This window comes from Meriones unguiculatus, chromosome 8 (assembly GCF_030254825.1).
Source record: "Meriones unguiculatus strain TT.TT164.6M chromosome 8, Bangor_MerUng_6.1, whole genome shotgun sequence".
Lineage (NCBI taxonomy): Eukaryota > Metazoa > Chordata > Mammalia > Rodentia > Muridae > Meriones > Meriones unguiculatus.
This window is the reverse complement of record NC_083356.1, coordinates 52,658,253-52,674,190: the sequence shown is the minus strand read 5'-3', so window position 1 is coordinate 52,674,190 and position 15,938 is coordinate 52,658,253. Positions and strand designations below refer to the sequence as shown.

General features: G+C 34.1%; 1 protein-coding gene across 1 annotated transcript in view; it reads right to left on the bottom strand.

Moving 5' to 3' along the window:
* Csmd3 (CUB and Sushi multiple domains 3) overlaps positions 1-15,938 on the bottom strand; it is a 1,323,831-nt gene that overhangs the window by 472,231 nt on the left and 835,662 nt on the right. Inside the window, exons 14-16 of the mRNA XM_060389430.1 lie at positions 14,657-14,839; positions 8,719-9,045; positions 5,746-5,940 (exon numbers count right to left, since the gene is read on the bottom strand). Coding sequence (XP_060245413.1) covers positions 5,746-5,940; positions 8,719-9,045; positions 14,657-14,839 — 705 coding nt within the window. The remainder of the gene's footprint in view (positions 1-5,745; positions 5,941-8,718; positions 9,046-14,656; positions 14,840-15,938) is intronic.

Genomic DNA, 15,938 nt, shown 5'->3' with positions numbered 1-15,938 from the left:
TTTGTAACCATATCTGCCCCTGTCAAAGTAGTCCGTTTCAGTCTGTACACTGAATCCATTTTGATTATTTCCTAATCTGGTAGATATCTGAAGTTATTCTTTGTACACCCACAGAATATATTAATTTTGTTTGTGGTGCACATATTTTTAAGGTGATCACTTAGTGATAGTTTACTTCAAGAACCTCATAAGTAGAATTCTGTGAAAACCTTGAAAACAAATACTCTAAAACCAATAAAAATTATGGAAATTGTTGGATGCCACAAATTAATCAAGATAAGGTACAAAGAGGTTGGAGGATCAAATACACGTGTAAAAAGTATATGGCAGAGTGAACGAGGGTTTGATTACTAAAAACAAACAAACAAACAAACAAACAAAAAACACAGAATAAATCTCTAAGTCAAAATAGTTTCACAAATTTAGTAAAATAAATTGAAGTTGTATCAAAATGAGATACAAAATACCATATGAGAAGGAATGTTGAATAATGATAGGATCATGTGAGGTATAGACAATAAACAAAATGTCTTAGCAGGTGTCATTTTATCCATCAGAGTGGATGGATAAAGGAGTTTCCCATGACCCGTGAAGGAAAAATCTAGATTATTTCTTCAAATTTTTCCTTCTATGTAGCAGTACTGTGCACATAGGTACACGCACACACACACACACACACACACAGACACACACACACACACATAATCCTATACCATATGATGTTTTGCAGGGTGAGTAAATGGTCCCAGAACCTGGAGCCCAGGGATAGCTTTAACTTTATTGTTTGGCAGGGCGGAGGAGATACAGTATCTATTATTTCTTTTCAAAGAGAATTAAGACAAAGTAGCATTGTACCCATGGCTGAAGAGACAGGAAGTCACATACTCAGGTGAAGAGGTGAGTACAATTTTAGTGCAGCTGTGTCATGCTCCTCTCAGAATGCATGATGCAGAGGTACCTGATAATGACCTCAGAAATTCTTGTAAAGAATTCTGATGAGGGAAAAGGGGGGAAAACATATTTCAGTTATGAAAAGAAAGAAGCAGCAAAACTGAAGTGTATTAATGAGAGAACTTCATGCCAGCGGTCTGAATGTAGTGATGAAATTAACAGACATTCAGCCCAGGGCTTGCAATGCATAGAACAACTAAATAGATGAACATGGGCGGAGTGGGGTTGTCAGGAGTACAGCCAAAGAGGAGAGTCCTGAGAGCATCTGTGAGTGAGGAATTAAAAAGAGTGAGAAGGTGAGGATTGGGGATACGATTTCTGTGTAATTCATTATGAAATTCCCTATTCAGTTCCAGTAAGCACCCTATATTAAGCGATTACCACAATCTTAGTTGCTTTGGGACATTTCTGTGGCACAAGCATCATGCAAAGGTTCACCCTAGACAGAGCCAGTTACACTCAGTGTACACTTTCAATATGGATGAAAATTATTGACTGCTACTTAACCAAGTTGAGAGTGTGAAGACTTCAATGTGAATTGACTTCCGTGGTGATTATGGAAACAAGTATTTCCCATTAGCAGATGTGAAAATTGCAAGGCTCACAAAACATCTATTCAACTGTCATGATGCTGAGACTGGATAAACCAGTATTCAGTAAGTCCAACCCCATCATTGAACAACACATAGATATCAATCCTTTCTCAAAATAATATTCAAACTACTTGAAGTTAATCCAGTATTATTGGTGGGAATACATTATGATTTGCCATTTTTCTTTTGGTCTGATATTCCTTATTCAGATAATATGGTAGATCAAAGATTTGCAAAGTTTGCAGACTGATAATCATAAACTTAACACCATGCTGCCAGAATGCTTGAACTCCTAGACAACCATGGCAGAAAATGGTTGGGAAAAGGATGATGACATCTCGACGTGGAAAATTGGACCCACATTGTCTAATCAAACACACTTCCATTGTTCTATAAAACTTCATTAAATAATTTAACATTTATAATTATAATAGATATATTCATATTGACAATAACTTTTTAAATGCATTTCATTTACATTGTTTCATGTGGAGAAAATAAAATGCAAACAGAATATTTAAGCATGCTTTTATATTCCTGTTTATCAAATGTTTGTTTTGAAGGTAATGAAAACTTCAACTAAAATGTCAAACATTTTTCAGAGGCTCTACCAATACTTTAAATGATGACTCATATTAAATAGTAACAAAATCATATGAAAATGCAAGATGTCTAAAGAGTAAAAAGAACAGAAACAGTGCTTCTATGCAATGTGTCCAAGTAAAAACACTGCTTGGGTAGCAAGTTGAGAGATGGTGTGAGGAAGAAATAATACTGTATTTTCTTACTTACGAAAATTGGATTCTTATTCTTTCTTTTTTTGTCATTATGTAGAATTTGGACTCAGGAAAAGAAGAATCATTATAGATCTTAATTAAAAATGAAGAAATCCGTCTCTGCAGGACTCCCTGAGCCCAGATTTTTGGGTCTTTTTGTCTCCTTGTGGTGCTTCTTTCCTCTCCAGGTCTTTCTATCTCCCCTTCTTTCATAGGATTCCCTGCACTCTGCCCAAAGTTTGGTTATGAGTCTCAGCATCTGCTTTGATACCCTGCTGATTAGAATCTTTCAGAGACCCCTGTGGAAGGCTGCTTTCTGTTCCCTGTTTTCTCCCTCTTTCAGTGTCCATTCTGTTTCCCCTTCTAAATAAGCCTCTTCCACCTTGTTGTTTAGCTTCTTTAGGAGTATAGATTTTACTATGTTTATCCTATATTATATGGCTAATATCCAGTTATAAGTGAGTATATACCATGTGTGTCTTTCTGCTTCTGGGATACCTCACTCAAGATGATCTTTTCTAGTTCCATCCATTTGCCTGCAAATTTTATTATTTCCTTGTTTTTATTTGCTGAGTAGTATTCCATTGTGTAAATGTACCACAATTTCTGTATCCATTCTTCAGTTGAGGGAAATCTACGTTGTTTCTATACTCTGGCTATTATGAATAAAACTGCTTCATGCATGGAGAGGACCTAGACAGCCTGCTCAGATGTAGCCTATGGGCAGCTCAGTCACCATGTGGGTTCCCCAGTAAGAGAGCAGGAACTGTCTCTAACATGAACTTAGTTGCAGGCTCTTTGATCACCTCCACTTGGCAAGGTAGTCTAACTAGACCACAGAGAACAAAGATGCAGATAGTTCTAATGAGACCTGATGGGCTAGGGTCAGCTAGTAGGAGAGAAAGACCTCTCCTATTAGTAGACTAAGAGAGGGACTTAGGAAAGGAAAAGGGAGGAAGGGTGGGACCAGGAGGAGATGAGGGTTGGAGCTACAGCTGGGGTGCAAAGTGAATAAATTGTAATAAATAATAATAATAAAGAAAAAAATTAAAATAATAAAAGTAAAATAAAACTAAGAAATGACTTTTTGTCCAAAGCTGGGTAGAAATTTTTTGAATAAGAAACCAACTTAATGAATAGCCCAGGATTTGGGGATCCTTGCAAGGGCCACAGCAATATTGCTCCTGGACTATTTTGATTCTTGCTTCCTTGGCTACAACCTTGTCCTACTGATGGTCTACTTGTAAATTGAAAATACAACTAAGAAGAAAGCTGAGTGCTTGTTGTTTCCCTCACAGAGAAAGAAATAGTCTTTTTCGAAAATTCATAAAACATCTCTTTGAGATATTTGTAGTGCTTAATGGCCTGTGCCAAATTAGAGTTCAACACACTGTGCCTTACTTTAAAAAAATAAATAGCATCCATTTTTCACAGGTAGTGGAAAATTGCCTTATAGAATTAGCAGTGATTCATAAAATTATTTGTTGTTATGATTTCATTAGTTTTAGCTCCCTATGTAGTTAGTTAGGTGTCAGTCAACTTTAAAACCAATGCCCTAGTTAGGCAAATAGGGCAATGGAATTCAGCAATTAGCAGGATGTGTTTTGTGTTTACCCACTGAGACATAAAATAACATGCAGAAAACTGGAGAAACCAGTTCAGATCATGCTACTGCTAAGTGAAATAGCTCCTTACCACAGGCTAGCCTCCGGATAATTCCACACCTACACTGCTTACTGTGCAAGCCATTCTTTCTCTGCATTCCTGAATCAATCACCATAACCCGTGTTACTTGCCCTATACTCCTGACACAGGGACCTGATGTATTCCTTCTTTTCCTGAAACCAACTTTCTTCCTCTTGTCTACTTTTTCTTCACATACCTACATAGCACTTCCTGACTGGCTTCATGAGTCAGGGTTGGGAATAGAGAGAAAGAAGGGGCAAGGTCACTTAATGGTGAAGTACACTATTAAGACAAGACATTACTTTATTTCTCCTAATTTCAGATTTTCTTCGCAGCCCCATTAATTTTAAGAGAAATATCACAATCATAATCATAAGTAGAGTTCCCCATTACAAATGAATAACTCTTGAAGTTTGAAAAGTATTCCAAAGTCATCTTCTTCAGCATTCTGATACCAAAATGACACAGTGATTAAAGTAAAAAGGAAGACCTTTAATAAAAGGAGCCAGAGAGCAACACAGTTACATGATCTGAGGTGCCACAAACGTGTTGAATCTTACGAAAGTAGTAATTTATAGGTAATGATTGTACTTATGAACTTAAAAAGTGCATCAAATGTTCTCAAATAAGCAGATACAATTGAGAAATAAAATTTCATATTCTGTTAGAGTACAGGGAAGAGTGAGGCAAATGATAGAAACTATTTTAAAGATGTCCCCAAGGACCTGGATTTTATGGGCATGCGTGTGTGTGTGTGTGTATGTGTGTGTGTGCATATACCTGTCTCTGCTCCTATAGTGCTGGAATTACAAACATGTGTCCCTATGCCTGAAAGTCTATGTGCACTTTGGGCACTCAGTTAGAATCTTTACATCAACAAAGCAAGCCCATTACTTACTGAGCATTCTTGTCAGTCCCAAAGCTTTTATTACCAACAAACCAAAAGAAGAAAAATAAATGACCTAATGATACCATGATAACAGTGTTTTGTTTTAGGAGGCTTCATGGCTGTTGTTCATTTATATTAATGTATTTATTAAACATAGGCTCTTAGAGAGTTGCTCAGATAAAGAAAATTGTAATTTTGAATATTTATTTTCATTGTAGCAATTATAAACAAAGCTCACATTTAAAACATCTACTGCATATTCTACATTAATATATTATATATGTTTGAATATATTATCTATCTGCACATAGTATTTTCTGTGTGTATATGTAAGTATATATAGTACTTGAAAGTTTTTTGACTAAAAGTTTTTTCTTAATGTAAAACACAAAATGAAAAAATAACTATAAATATAAAATTGAGCCATTTTAAAATATGAATGTTTTAACATAAACTTACCATTTTGTTAGTTTTTTTTGAAAACTGAATGGCTATAAACATATTATTAAACATCAAGAAATGTGATGGAACATACAATAATAACTATGGTTTTTATAACTTGTTAGCTGTAGCTGCTATGGTTGAAAAGAAGTTTATACAAGCTAACAGTCTTAATAATTATTAATACTCATATTTAGGAAGACTAAAAAGAGGGCTCTTAAAAGAATCTAAAAATATTCAACAATAAAAATTAGAGGCATATTTCAGTCACATGTATGCATAATATGTAGCTTCTCTCATACCCTGAGGTGAAGATGACAACAGGTTTCATGGAATAGCACACCACTTGCTGTGGTTTTCAGAGTGCGCTGTGGTTGGGCTGCCCATGGCCTTTCACCAGTGAGCTTACCTCCACATCTTGGAATTGGTCCACTCCACATTACTTTTCCATCCATAAGAATACATGTAATTGTTTCTGTTCCCTGGGTTTTAATAAACCCTTCTTCACAAATGACGGAAATGGAACTTCCTAATTGAAAGTTATCTCCGAAGCGACGAGCATTGATTGGAATTCCAGGATCAGGACACTCATTATGGCCGAATGCTTAAAAATGATAACACAGAAACAAAAAAACATGAGGAGGAGTTCCACAGATTTTGTGTGATGAAATGTAACTGTTGAAAATGGTTGTGTTTCTTTCTTCTTGAAAGCCCTTTTATTTACTTTGTAAATTTATGTATTTTCCTTTGACCATATGGGTGTAAAATAATGTGCAAGAGCTGTGACTGTTTCAACACATAAATTATACACTAGGACTTAAAAATAGAAATAAAAATTTTAGTTGTGTCTATTTCTGTTGATCATTAGACTAAACCAATGTAGAAATCTCTAATATATCATGTTCAGATTCCAATTTGCATGAATTCTAACAGGTTTATGTTATCTCCCTTGAAAAATTCGATGACTCTTCTGCCCAGAATGGAAAATTGTTTCACTAGGAGGATTAAAGGGAAAGTTTCAGTCAAGTCAGAAAATATTGTAATTATTTTATAGGTTTCCACAACTGTATGACCTTTCTTTTCTACTATCCCAGAAAAAGAACTTAACTCTTCAATGACCATATTCTAGACAGAGAAATATGATATTGTCACATTTAATACTTAGATGTATATGATTAAGAAAATATCACTATGAAGAGAAATGTCAGATTTGAAAACGTCACGTATCTTGCCTCTGGTCATAGAAATAAGAGATTGTAGGGCTGTAATGTATCCTCAGCTCTGGCATTTAAGTTTTCTCAGTGCCTTTTGTACCTTTTGTCATCTTTCTCATGTCTAGTGATTTTAGAGCCACTCCTGGATTTTACTTTGTTCATTTCATGATGTCTAGCAAAAAGAACTATAACAATAATGTGTTTACAAAACAAATAATAGGTTATTTGGAGTTATCCAAATTTTTCTCTGTATTAACCTATAGAATCATAGATGTATAATAAAATTATTTTAATTTAATATAAAAAGAATATTTCTGTGAGAATGAAGTACTATAATTTATGAGCTTAAGGCTTATTAGGCTTTTATAATTTAATACTATAATTTTTCTGCATGAATGCATACAATTGTTTTGAGTTTTCCTACTAATCACCATCTCAATGTTTTTTCTAATTTGAATTATTTTATTATAATTTTTATCTTAAACTACAAAAAGAAAATTAAGACATGTTCTAGAACATTTAAAAACATTATTGGTATATGTATTTAAATGATTGTTTTATATTGTTACCTAAAAATCATTAACTCATGAAGAACTAACTAATTAAAAAAACAATAAAAATTTAGAAGTTCAGTATTCTGGACTTGCTTCTCTAATATATAATGTCCAACTAAATTTGTTCAGAAAAAAAGAGCTTAAGTAGGAATTATTAAATATATGAATTTACATTTAACTAAATATTTTTTTACTATATAAATGGAACAGACATAATGTCTGAAAGCGCCACAGCGATTGAAGTTAAAAGCATCATGCAATTAATATAAACTAAAGACTGAAATTAAACAGATGCGTGCTTGTATTCACTTTCATGCATACACAGGTTTGAAGACTTTTCAGATAACGCTTCTGCTTAGACCTGAATGACACATATCCCAGCTAAATGAATAGAAATTATGTTCAGTAACACACTTGAAAGCAGATTCTTTGAGTAATACTGTGCAAAGTTACAGTCACACTAAAAGGACACGGACTGTATTTTGTTTCTTGTGGACAAAACTCAGAATCAGTTAGAGAAGTGTGGGTTAGAGGGTCGAGTTCTTTCTAAAGGCAGTGCTGATATTTGGAGACTAAACTCTATTGTGATAGAGCACATTCACATCAATCCAGAAGGTCAGACAGCATCGAAGATAGAGGGGATCATGCAAGAAAAAGCACTGAATATTACAGCAGGCCCTGGCTTCTGCTAAAACATTCACACAAGAAGGCACTCATAGGTATTTTAAACCAAGAAATTTTTTCTTTTATGTGATTTAACCTTTTGCAACTGTCATAAGAATTTTCTGATGAATGATGCTCATCTTTCAAACATACAAACCTGAACGTGGTTGATATTTGAAACCTAAGAGAAAGCATACCTTGAACCTAGGAGAATATAATAAACTCTACAACATAGGACAAATATCGAGTGATCGAGCACAAAAGCTGGCTAGTGGTTACTGAGCTCCAGCTGGAGTCACATACTGCGTGCTAAATTTATTCAATCTAGGTCTAATTTATAATTGACTCTTACGTTCTTCCAATGTGGTTTTATAGTTATGGATACTTGGATCAGGTGGCTAAAATGTAATAGCAAGGAAAAGACCTGAAGTCGTGCTTTCTGACCTTTGCTGACACTTTCAAACCCTGAAGTATTTTTTTTTCAGTCAGATGAGAGCTCTTTGCTCAGAGTAACTGATTCTGCACTCCTATAGCAATGAGAGTTATTCTCTTTGGGATTAGACTTGTGTGTTGTAATTAAGTTCCCTATGAGTTTCTAAACATTTTCAGAAAAATTGTTTTCTTTAAAAAATGGATAAATAAGTGGCAGTGAAATATGGTTTAAATTTAAGGTGGATTTTAATAGAAAAACCAGATCTATTGGCTGATACAGTAAAAATGTTGATATGGATTTAGGCATCAAATGAAATGAAATTAAACCTTTCACAAAGAGAAAAGACTCATGGGTAGTAAAATGTGCTTGGGTATCAAGAAATAAAAACCAATAATTGGTAAAACTAGGTCTACAGTTGTCTCAAATATTCTTATTTTTGAAACAAGAGGGCTGGTTCGCATGATCGCTTTTTTATATGTTAAAAAGATAAACAAGCCAACACACATCAAAACCCTTACTGTTGTATGTGATGTTGAAGCCACGTCCTGACATCGAGTGGTCTGCTTGAAATTCCAGTCGCAGTATGTGGCTATTACTGGTGAGGTGAGAAGGCACCTCAGCCCCAGTAAAGGTTCCTAGAATTGGGGAATCTGGCGAGTCACCGTCTTTAACAGCAAGAAAGTCAAATTGCGATTCCAGATCAAAATCATTGAATGAAAGGTGGATCCTGCTCCCTGGATCAGAGATTATTGTCCAGATGCAATTTAAATTATTTCCATAACCTTCTGGATAATCAGGGGAAAGGACGGTTCCCATTGGTGCAGTGAAGTTAGAGAGGCAAGGAACTGGTAAAAAGAATAAATAAACACGAAGAGAGGTTTACAAACAGTAAACATTAAAAAGTGATATCTAGACATATTTTTCTGGTTGTCTATAATTATAATCAATAAGAAACTAAGAACACAACAAATAATCTAAGTTATTTCATAAACAAGAAAGGAAACACTACAATTTGTACTTTAACATTTTGTGTTTTTCCTTTACTGGAGTGGAGTCAGGGATTTTTACAAGGATTACATGGCTAAACTACATATATAAAGTTCATTTAACATGTGAGTATACATTGATAGTCACATGAACATAAGGCTTCATGCTTGGAAGTATAGTAATTTAAATAAAAGCTGCTGCATGTTATTTTGTTGGTTTGTGTTTTCAGACAGTTCTCATTCTGTGGGTTATCCAGATCTCATTCCCACAGAGAAGAGAAACATTTTGTAATTGTTGCTGCTTCCGCCTTCTAAGATGGAGGAGATTCTAGGCAGAAATCACTACACTGAAATCTGTGGGTGACTTTTCATTTTTCCTTTTATCCTGTCTGTGTTAGAGTAATCTACAACTTTCATTTGTGCACTTACGAGAAATTATCACAAGTACCCAAGGAACACTAAGGTTAATATGATGATTGAAGAAGGAATCATTTTGTGAATAACTGCAGAGTTAGGATTATAAAGCTTATAGAAAATCAGCAAGGGTGTTTAGGTGGATTTTATTCCTTTCATGCTCTTGGAGTGTTCTGATAATTTATGACACAAATAAGAAGACCAGTTAATATTTATAATGGCCAACAGCCATCACTGGTGGCAAAGACTAGAAGGACAAGTAAAACACTGTTAATCTAAAAAAAAAAAAAGTTTTATGTTCTGTTTTCTTTCTGAAGTTTTAAACATCTGATTAAAATTTAGAAAGCACAGAAAGAATAAAAAAGAGAAAACAAGACAATTACTTAAAGGAAATCAATGTTATAATATTGACACATAGTTTCTTTCAGTGTTATTAAATACTTTTTAACAAAACTCAGTTCGTCAATATGTACCAAATTATATTTGTCACATACACACATTATATATACATACACGAATACACACATGCAGAGTGTGCACGTATAGGTTAGGTTTATAGTCCCTATGTAAGGTATATAAACATATATTTGCATATGTAGTGTGTTTGGTGCAAAGTTTTGAGACAAATTTTCAGCATATAGACCATGGTGGTCTATTATGATTCGTCTTCCTGCTTGACTCCAAGTATTTCTATCAGAGATGTGCACCACCACAATGGGCTCATTATAAGTAATATATGAAAATTTAAATCCACTACACATAATTATATTCATCATTTAAACCTCTAATACCATTCTTTTATGTCTACTTAAAATTTTAAGTCAAATTTAGAATTGTACTCTAAAATATAACTCAATGATGAGCATCTTTTGAATATTTCCTTGGGATATTTTTAATGAGTTCACAAAGAATATGAACTAAAGGCTCTAAACAGTGTGCAGAATTTCTCAAAAGATAAATCAATCTGTGGTGTAATATAAAAAGCTGTGTTAAAGAAAACAGATCCCTGTAAGTAGAACATACTGGGATAACTCTCTCCTTAGTTTCTTAAAGAAAATGACACCTTATTGTTTTACTTTCTTTATCGTGAGGGTGGCGGATGTGCCCTTTTTGGACTTGCTGTCGCCTTGTTGGAGGAAATGTGACAGTAAGGGTCACCTTTGAGGTTTCAAAAGCCTTTGTCTCACTGTCTGTCTGCTACCCCAATATGTAACAGCTACTGTTTTATGGCCATGCCTATCTGCTTCCTGCGCTAATGACTACATACTAAACCTCTAAAACAGTAAGCAAGACCCAATTAAATGTTTTCTTTTATAAGACTTGCTTTGGTCATGGTGTCTTGTCACAGCAATAGAATAGAAATTAGACAACCTATACAGCACATTTAGCATTTATTTTTAAAAATTTGAAAATGTTTAATAATAGAAAATTATTTGAACTTACTAGTTAACATAATATTTTGCTTACCCATACTTGATTATATCCTAAAAGACCTCCCCTCACATGTAAGTTCATTATTTCTTTTGAAGTATTTTTCATTTTTTTTAATATGGCATCATTTTAACAATCTATGAACTTATAGCCTTTGGGCTGAGCCATATTGCAGGTAAGTTTGATTAGAATGCTTTTTCTTTTCAGTTCCTGAAGCTTTGAAATCATATTTGAAAACAGATTTCACATGTGTGAGGAAAAGTCCATCAAGAAAAAGTCTACCGTCTTCCTCTCTCCTTTTTTTGTGATCCTGTAGCTCAGTATGTAGCTGGTTATAGCTTCAAATTGAAGCCCTCCTCCCTCACCTTCAAAGTGCGTGGGTTTGCGTATTATAGTATTCTCTTATCATTTCTGCTTCCAATTATGCTTAAAAATTTTATAAATGTATACAGTACAATATTATATTATCAACCCCCTTTTCTGCTGTGAATATAAACATGCTTTTGTTTTGGTCCCAGGTGTGGGCTGTGGGAATGATTCAGATGGTCCACAACAGCAGACTATTTGCTTTGTGCCAGCTCTGAGATAGTTTAAATCTGAGGACTCTGGAGAGAGAATAAATGCCAGAACCCAGAGAGTGTGAAGCTTGGAGAAAAACAAAAAACAAAAAAAACAAAACAAGGCTGTTTCTGATCCCCCCTTGTTTCCCCTGTTTGCTGTTGTGAGACAAGAAATTGAAGATTATAAATGAGGATTGGACTGGCTCCAAGGAAATCAATGACCCTAACCAGCAGGAAGCAGCAAGGAGAACTGCATCCCCTCTCCTACTAACCCTTTCTCTCTCCTACCTGGTTTTGGGTGTTGAAAGGGATTGGGGTGGAGTAGGAAGAAAAATATATAAAATAAATGTAAATAGAAGTTTTTGAAAGAGTACGCCTACACCTTCCCTTCTCCCAAGTTCTCAAGAATTCATCTCCAACAAATCTTCAACCTTCACGTCTTTTTTTTCTTTTCATTCTCTCTCTCTCTCTCTCTCTCTCTCTCTCTCTCACTGTCTGTCTCTGTCTGTCATTCTCTCTCCCCCTCATTATTCTTATAACTCACTGAGACCTAGTTAGAGCTTCCCATAGGTTTCTGGGTATGAAGCCATCCAACAGAGTGTGAACAATGTACCACTGGCTCAACCCCAGCAAAAAGAATTGGTCTTCCTCCACAAACAGCTATCAACTGCTTGTTGTTTCTCAGTCAGGAATGGGACCTTGTGAGCTCCTGGATCATTCATACTGGGCTGGGTTGATCTTGGGTAGGTTTTGTGAACTAACCACAGATCATATGAATTCATCAGTACACTAGCCACGTCCTGTGCAGAGGAAAATACTTCAAATCACCCACGTTGTCCATTCTTTCAATCCCTATCTCTTGCAAAGTTAATTTGCTATATTTTCGTGCCACCACTATATCCTGAACACACACAGACTATTGCCTTCTCTTCTCTTGTACTCAGATGAATCCTGGAGTTTCAATTCTATGATTACTGTAACAAAATGACAGCTAAACTAGTAAAAGTCAAAGGTTTCTACTATTGTTTTATTTACAATTTTAAATTAGTTCAGGTTGTCACCTCATGAGATAAATGATCCACAAACAGATCAAGAATTGAGCAAGTTCAGAAACGACCCATAACTTCATGGATTTGGGTAGATATTTATAATGTACATATGACCATGGTTTTATAGGTGTAGTGAAATTTTTAGGCAACATTATCTTGCTCACTGTCATATGCCTAGAGAAACTGCTTTTAGTAGTTTTATTAAAATTACAAAGTAATTATGTATGATTCATAAATTAATGCAATGAATTTATAGTCAGAAAAATTTCCAAATGGTTTACCTTTGTTAAATTTTATGATTATCTTTTTACTATTTATCTGGATTTATGTATGAATTACATTTATATAGTCCTGATTTATTCATCTACATCTGTTCAGGCAAATGCATTTAAAATTAACTGTTGCCTATACATAAAATATTAGATGCAATATTTTTATCACTTACTAACTTATTGGGCTTAATTGAAAATAATTAAAGATGTCCATTGGTGGCACCTGCTTATAATCCCAGCACACAGGAGAATTGCTACAAATGAAAGGCTTTCTGCAGCTATGGCAAAGCTATTCAGAGGGCACATGAGACCCTATTTCATACAAAATAAAATGTTGACTAGATATTCATGAATTTTTCAAATTGCTTTTAGGGATAATATTCACATCAATTTTACAAACCATTCTAGCATCTGATAAAAAAGTTTTTGATTGCTTTTTTTTAAAAAATTTTTGGGCTGGGATGTGGCTCACAAAAGAACACTTTCCAAGCATACCCAAAGCCGAGGATTGTACCTTGCACTAAATTTTTCTTTCATTGTTGGTGTCATTCATCACGTAATAGGTTTTCCATTATTAAAGCAATATTATCTTTCTGGACGAATGCTTAGAATAAAAGATAATCAATTAAAAGAGATTAAGATGGCATGAACAGATTAAAATCAGCTCGCCTAATGTATTTTCTTGTCTCAAAAGGATTGTGCAGGTGACCTTTATTATTGATGAGTACTGGACCTCCACTCAAAGAGTCCTTTAGGAATTGGATCTGTGTATTTTCCTCTGAAAAATATTGTTATATAATGATGATTATTTACTGAACATAAAAGTATATAATAGACAATATTCATGTTAAATTTGTTTTAACTAAGCTGAAAATTTAATGTATTTTGAAAAATATGTTCTTGTAATCTTAGCATTTTATATAAAATAAACATTAATGGATTAAACGCTGTGAACTCTATACCTTACTGTGAACACCTCCATGCAAATATAAATAAAGGAGTTTACATAGAAAAGAAGCCTTAAATATTTTAAAAGTTTTGACCACTCTGCACAAAAATAAAGTAAAAGTGGATGAAAGACCTCCACATAAAACCAGACACAGTAAACCTGTTAGAAGAAAAAGTGGGGAAGAACCTGGAACTCATTGGCACAGGAGACAACTTCCTGAACAGAACACCAAGAGCACAGGCTCTAAGGTCAACAATCGATAAATGGAACCTCATGAAACTGAAAAGGTTCTGTAAAGCAAAGGACACTGTCATCAGAACAAAATGACAGCCTACAGACTGGGAAAAGATCTTCATAAACCATGCATCTGACAGAGGGCTGATATCCAGTATGTATATATATATAGTATATAGAGATATAGATATATAGTATATATCCAGTTTTGATTACAAATATGTATGTATTAGCTTGTGAAATTAAACAAGCTTATATGAATAAGCTATGTCTAATTTATAAGAAATATACCATATATACAGCATAAAATGCCACCAACTTGTTTGAAGAACACATATAATATATATATTTGCAATTTCCAAGTGAACTATGTTAACTTTATTTAAATCTGTAATGAAATTTATAATTTGGCATAAGCATACATGTTAAAGATACTATCACAAAGTGCTACTCATTCAAAAATAATTACTTGGTTCCAGCTCTTGCAATTAATTACAAAAGCAATTATATGCAAGGACAGGGTAACATATGCCATTTAGAAGCAAAGCATTTGGTACTCACAGATACAGATGGGTATATTTGCGGACCATTGATTATTCTCTTGACAAACAATGGATTTCTCTCCAATTAATTCAAACCCAAACTGGCATTCAAACCTTAAAACATCACGATTAGAAAAACCATCGCCTTCTCTGATTCCATATAAAGGTGTGCCAGGATCACCACAACTTTCTTTCTCAATTTCTGTAAAATAAAAGACAAAACTTAATTTTCAGAGATTACAGACTCATGATACCTGCATTACAAATGTGCTCAACATGAACTTTTGATGTTATGATGCTTCAGAGATGAAGGATGGGTTCATTTTCCAGTCATTTTTATTTCTGCTCTGCCACCATTATGGACTGATTTAAAAGTGTTCTCTGGGAAACAAATGGTGTATTCTTCTCAGACTGGAGTGGAGTCTGAAGTTATAACTAATTAGGGTGGCAGAGAACATGTACTTTAACAGAAAAATATGACAAGGTTTCGATGTTTTTTTGTGCTTTACGGATATTCATATTCACCCACAAATATATCGACATGTGTTTGTCCAAATTTTTCTTATCATTTGTATATTGTGCAGGAAATTACCATCAGAGAATGAGGAAGTATTGTTACCATTATGATCATCTGCAATCAGTGGAAAACATTTCCTATAAAATGAACTTTTGGGTAATTTTTAGTTAATTCAACTGTTCAATAACAACAAAAATAATCTACTTAAGAGCAAAACTTGATTTGCATTGTAATTTGCTGAGATATAGTCCTTGAACTAGTGTTTATTGGGTAATTTGAAGGATGTTGAAAGTAAAACTATTTCAAGAGCATCATTAAGGTGTAAGCTTGATTCATATGCAGAGACACTCCAAAATGCAAGTGTGAAGGTGTGATTACTAGCAGAAAATTACTGTGGTAGTTGTGCTTGCTAGTAGTTGTATTTAAACAGAACAAAATAGGAATTAATTATTATTTTAATATGATTCTAGCTAATAAAACAAATATCTATACAACACATAAAACAAATATATACATATCAAATACATTCTCTGTGAAATTTCAATGCATACATATATAAAGTGATATTCAAATTAAGGTTGACAAAGATATTTCCAAAATTGTTTATTTAATGTTAAAACAATGAAAATCTTTTTAAAACAATTTACAGCACTTGCAATGGTCAGGGTTAGATTTCCACAACACCTACAACACCACTCATAGGAAATCTGATGACCTCCTCCAGCCTCTAGAGGAACCATGCACACATGTGGCACACATATATACATACATACAAACAAAACGT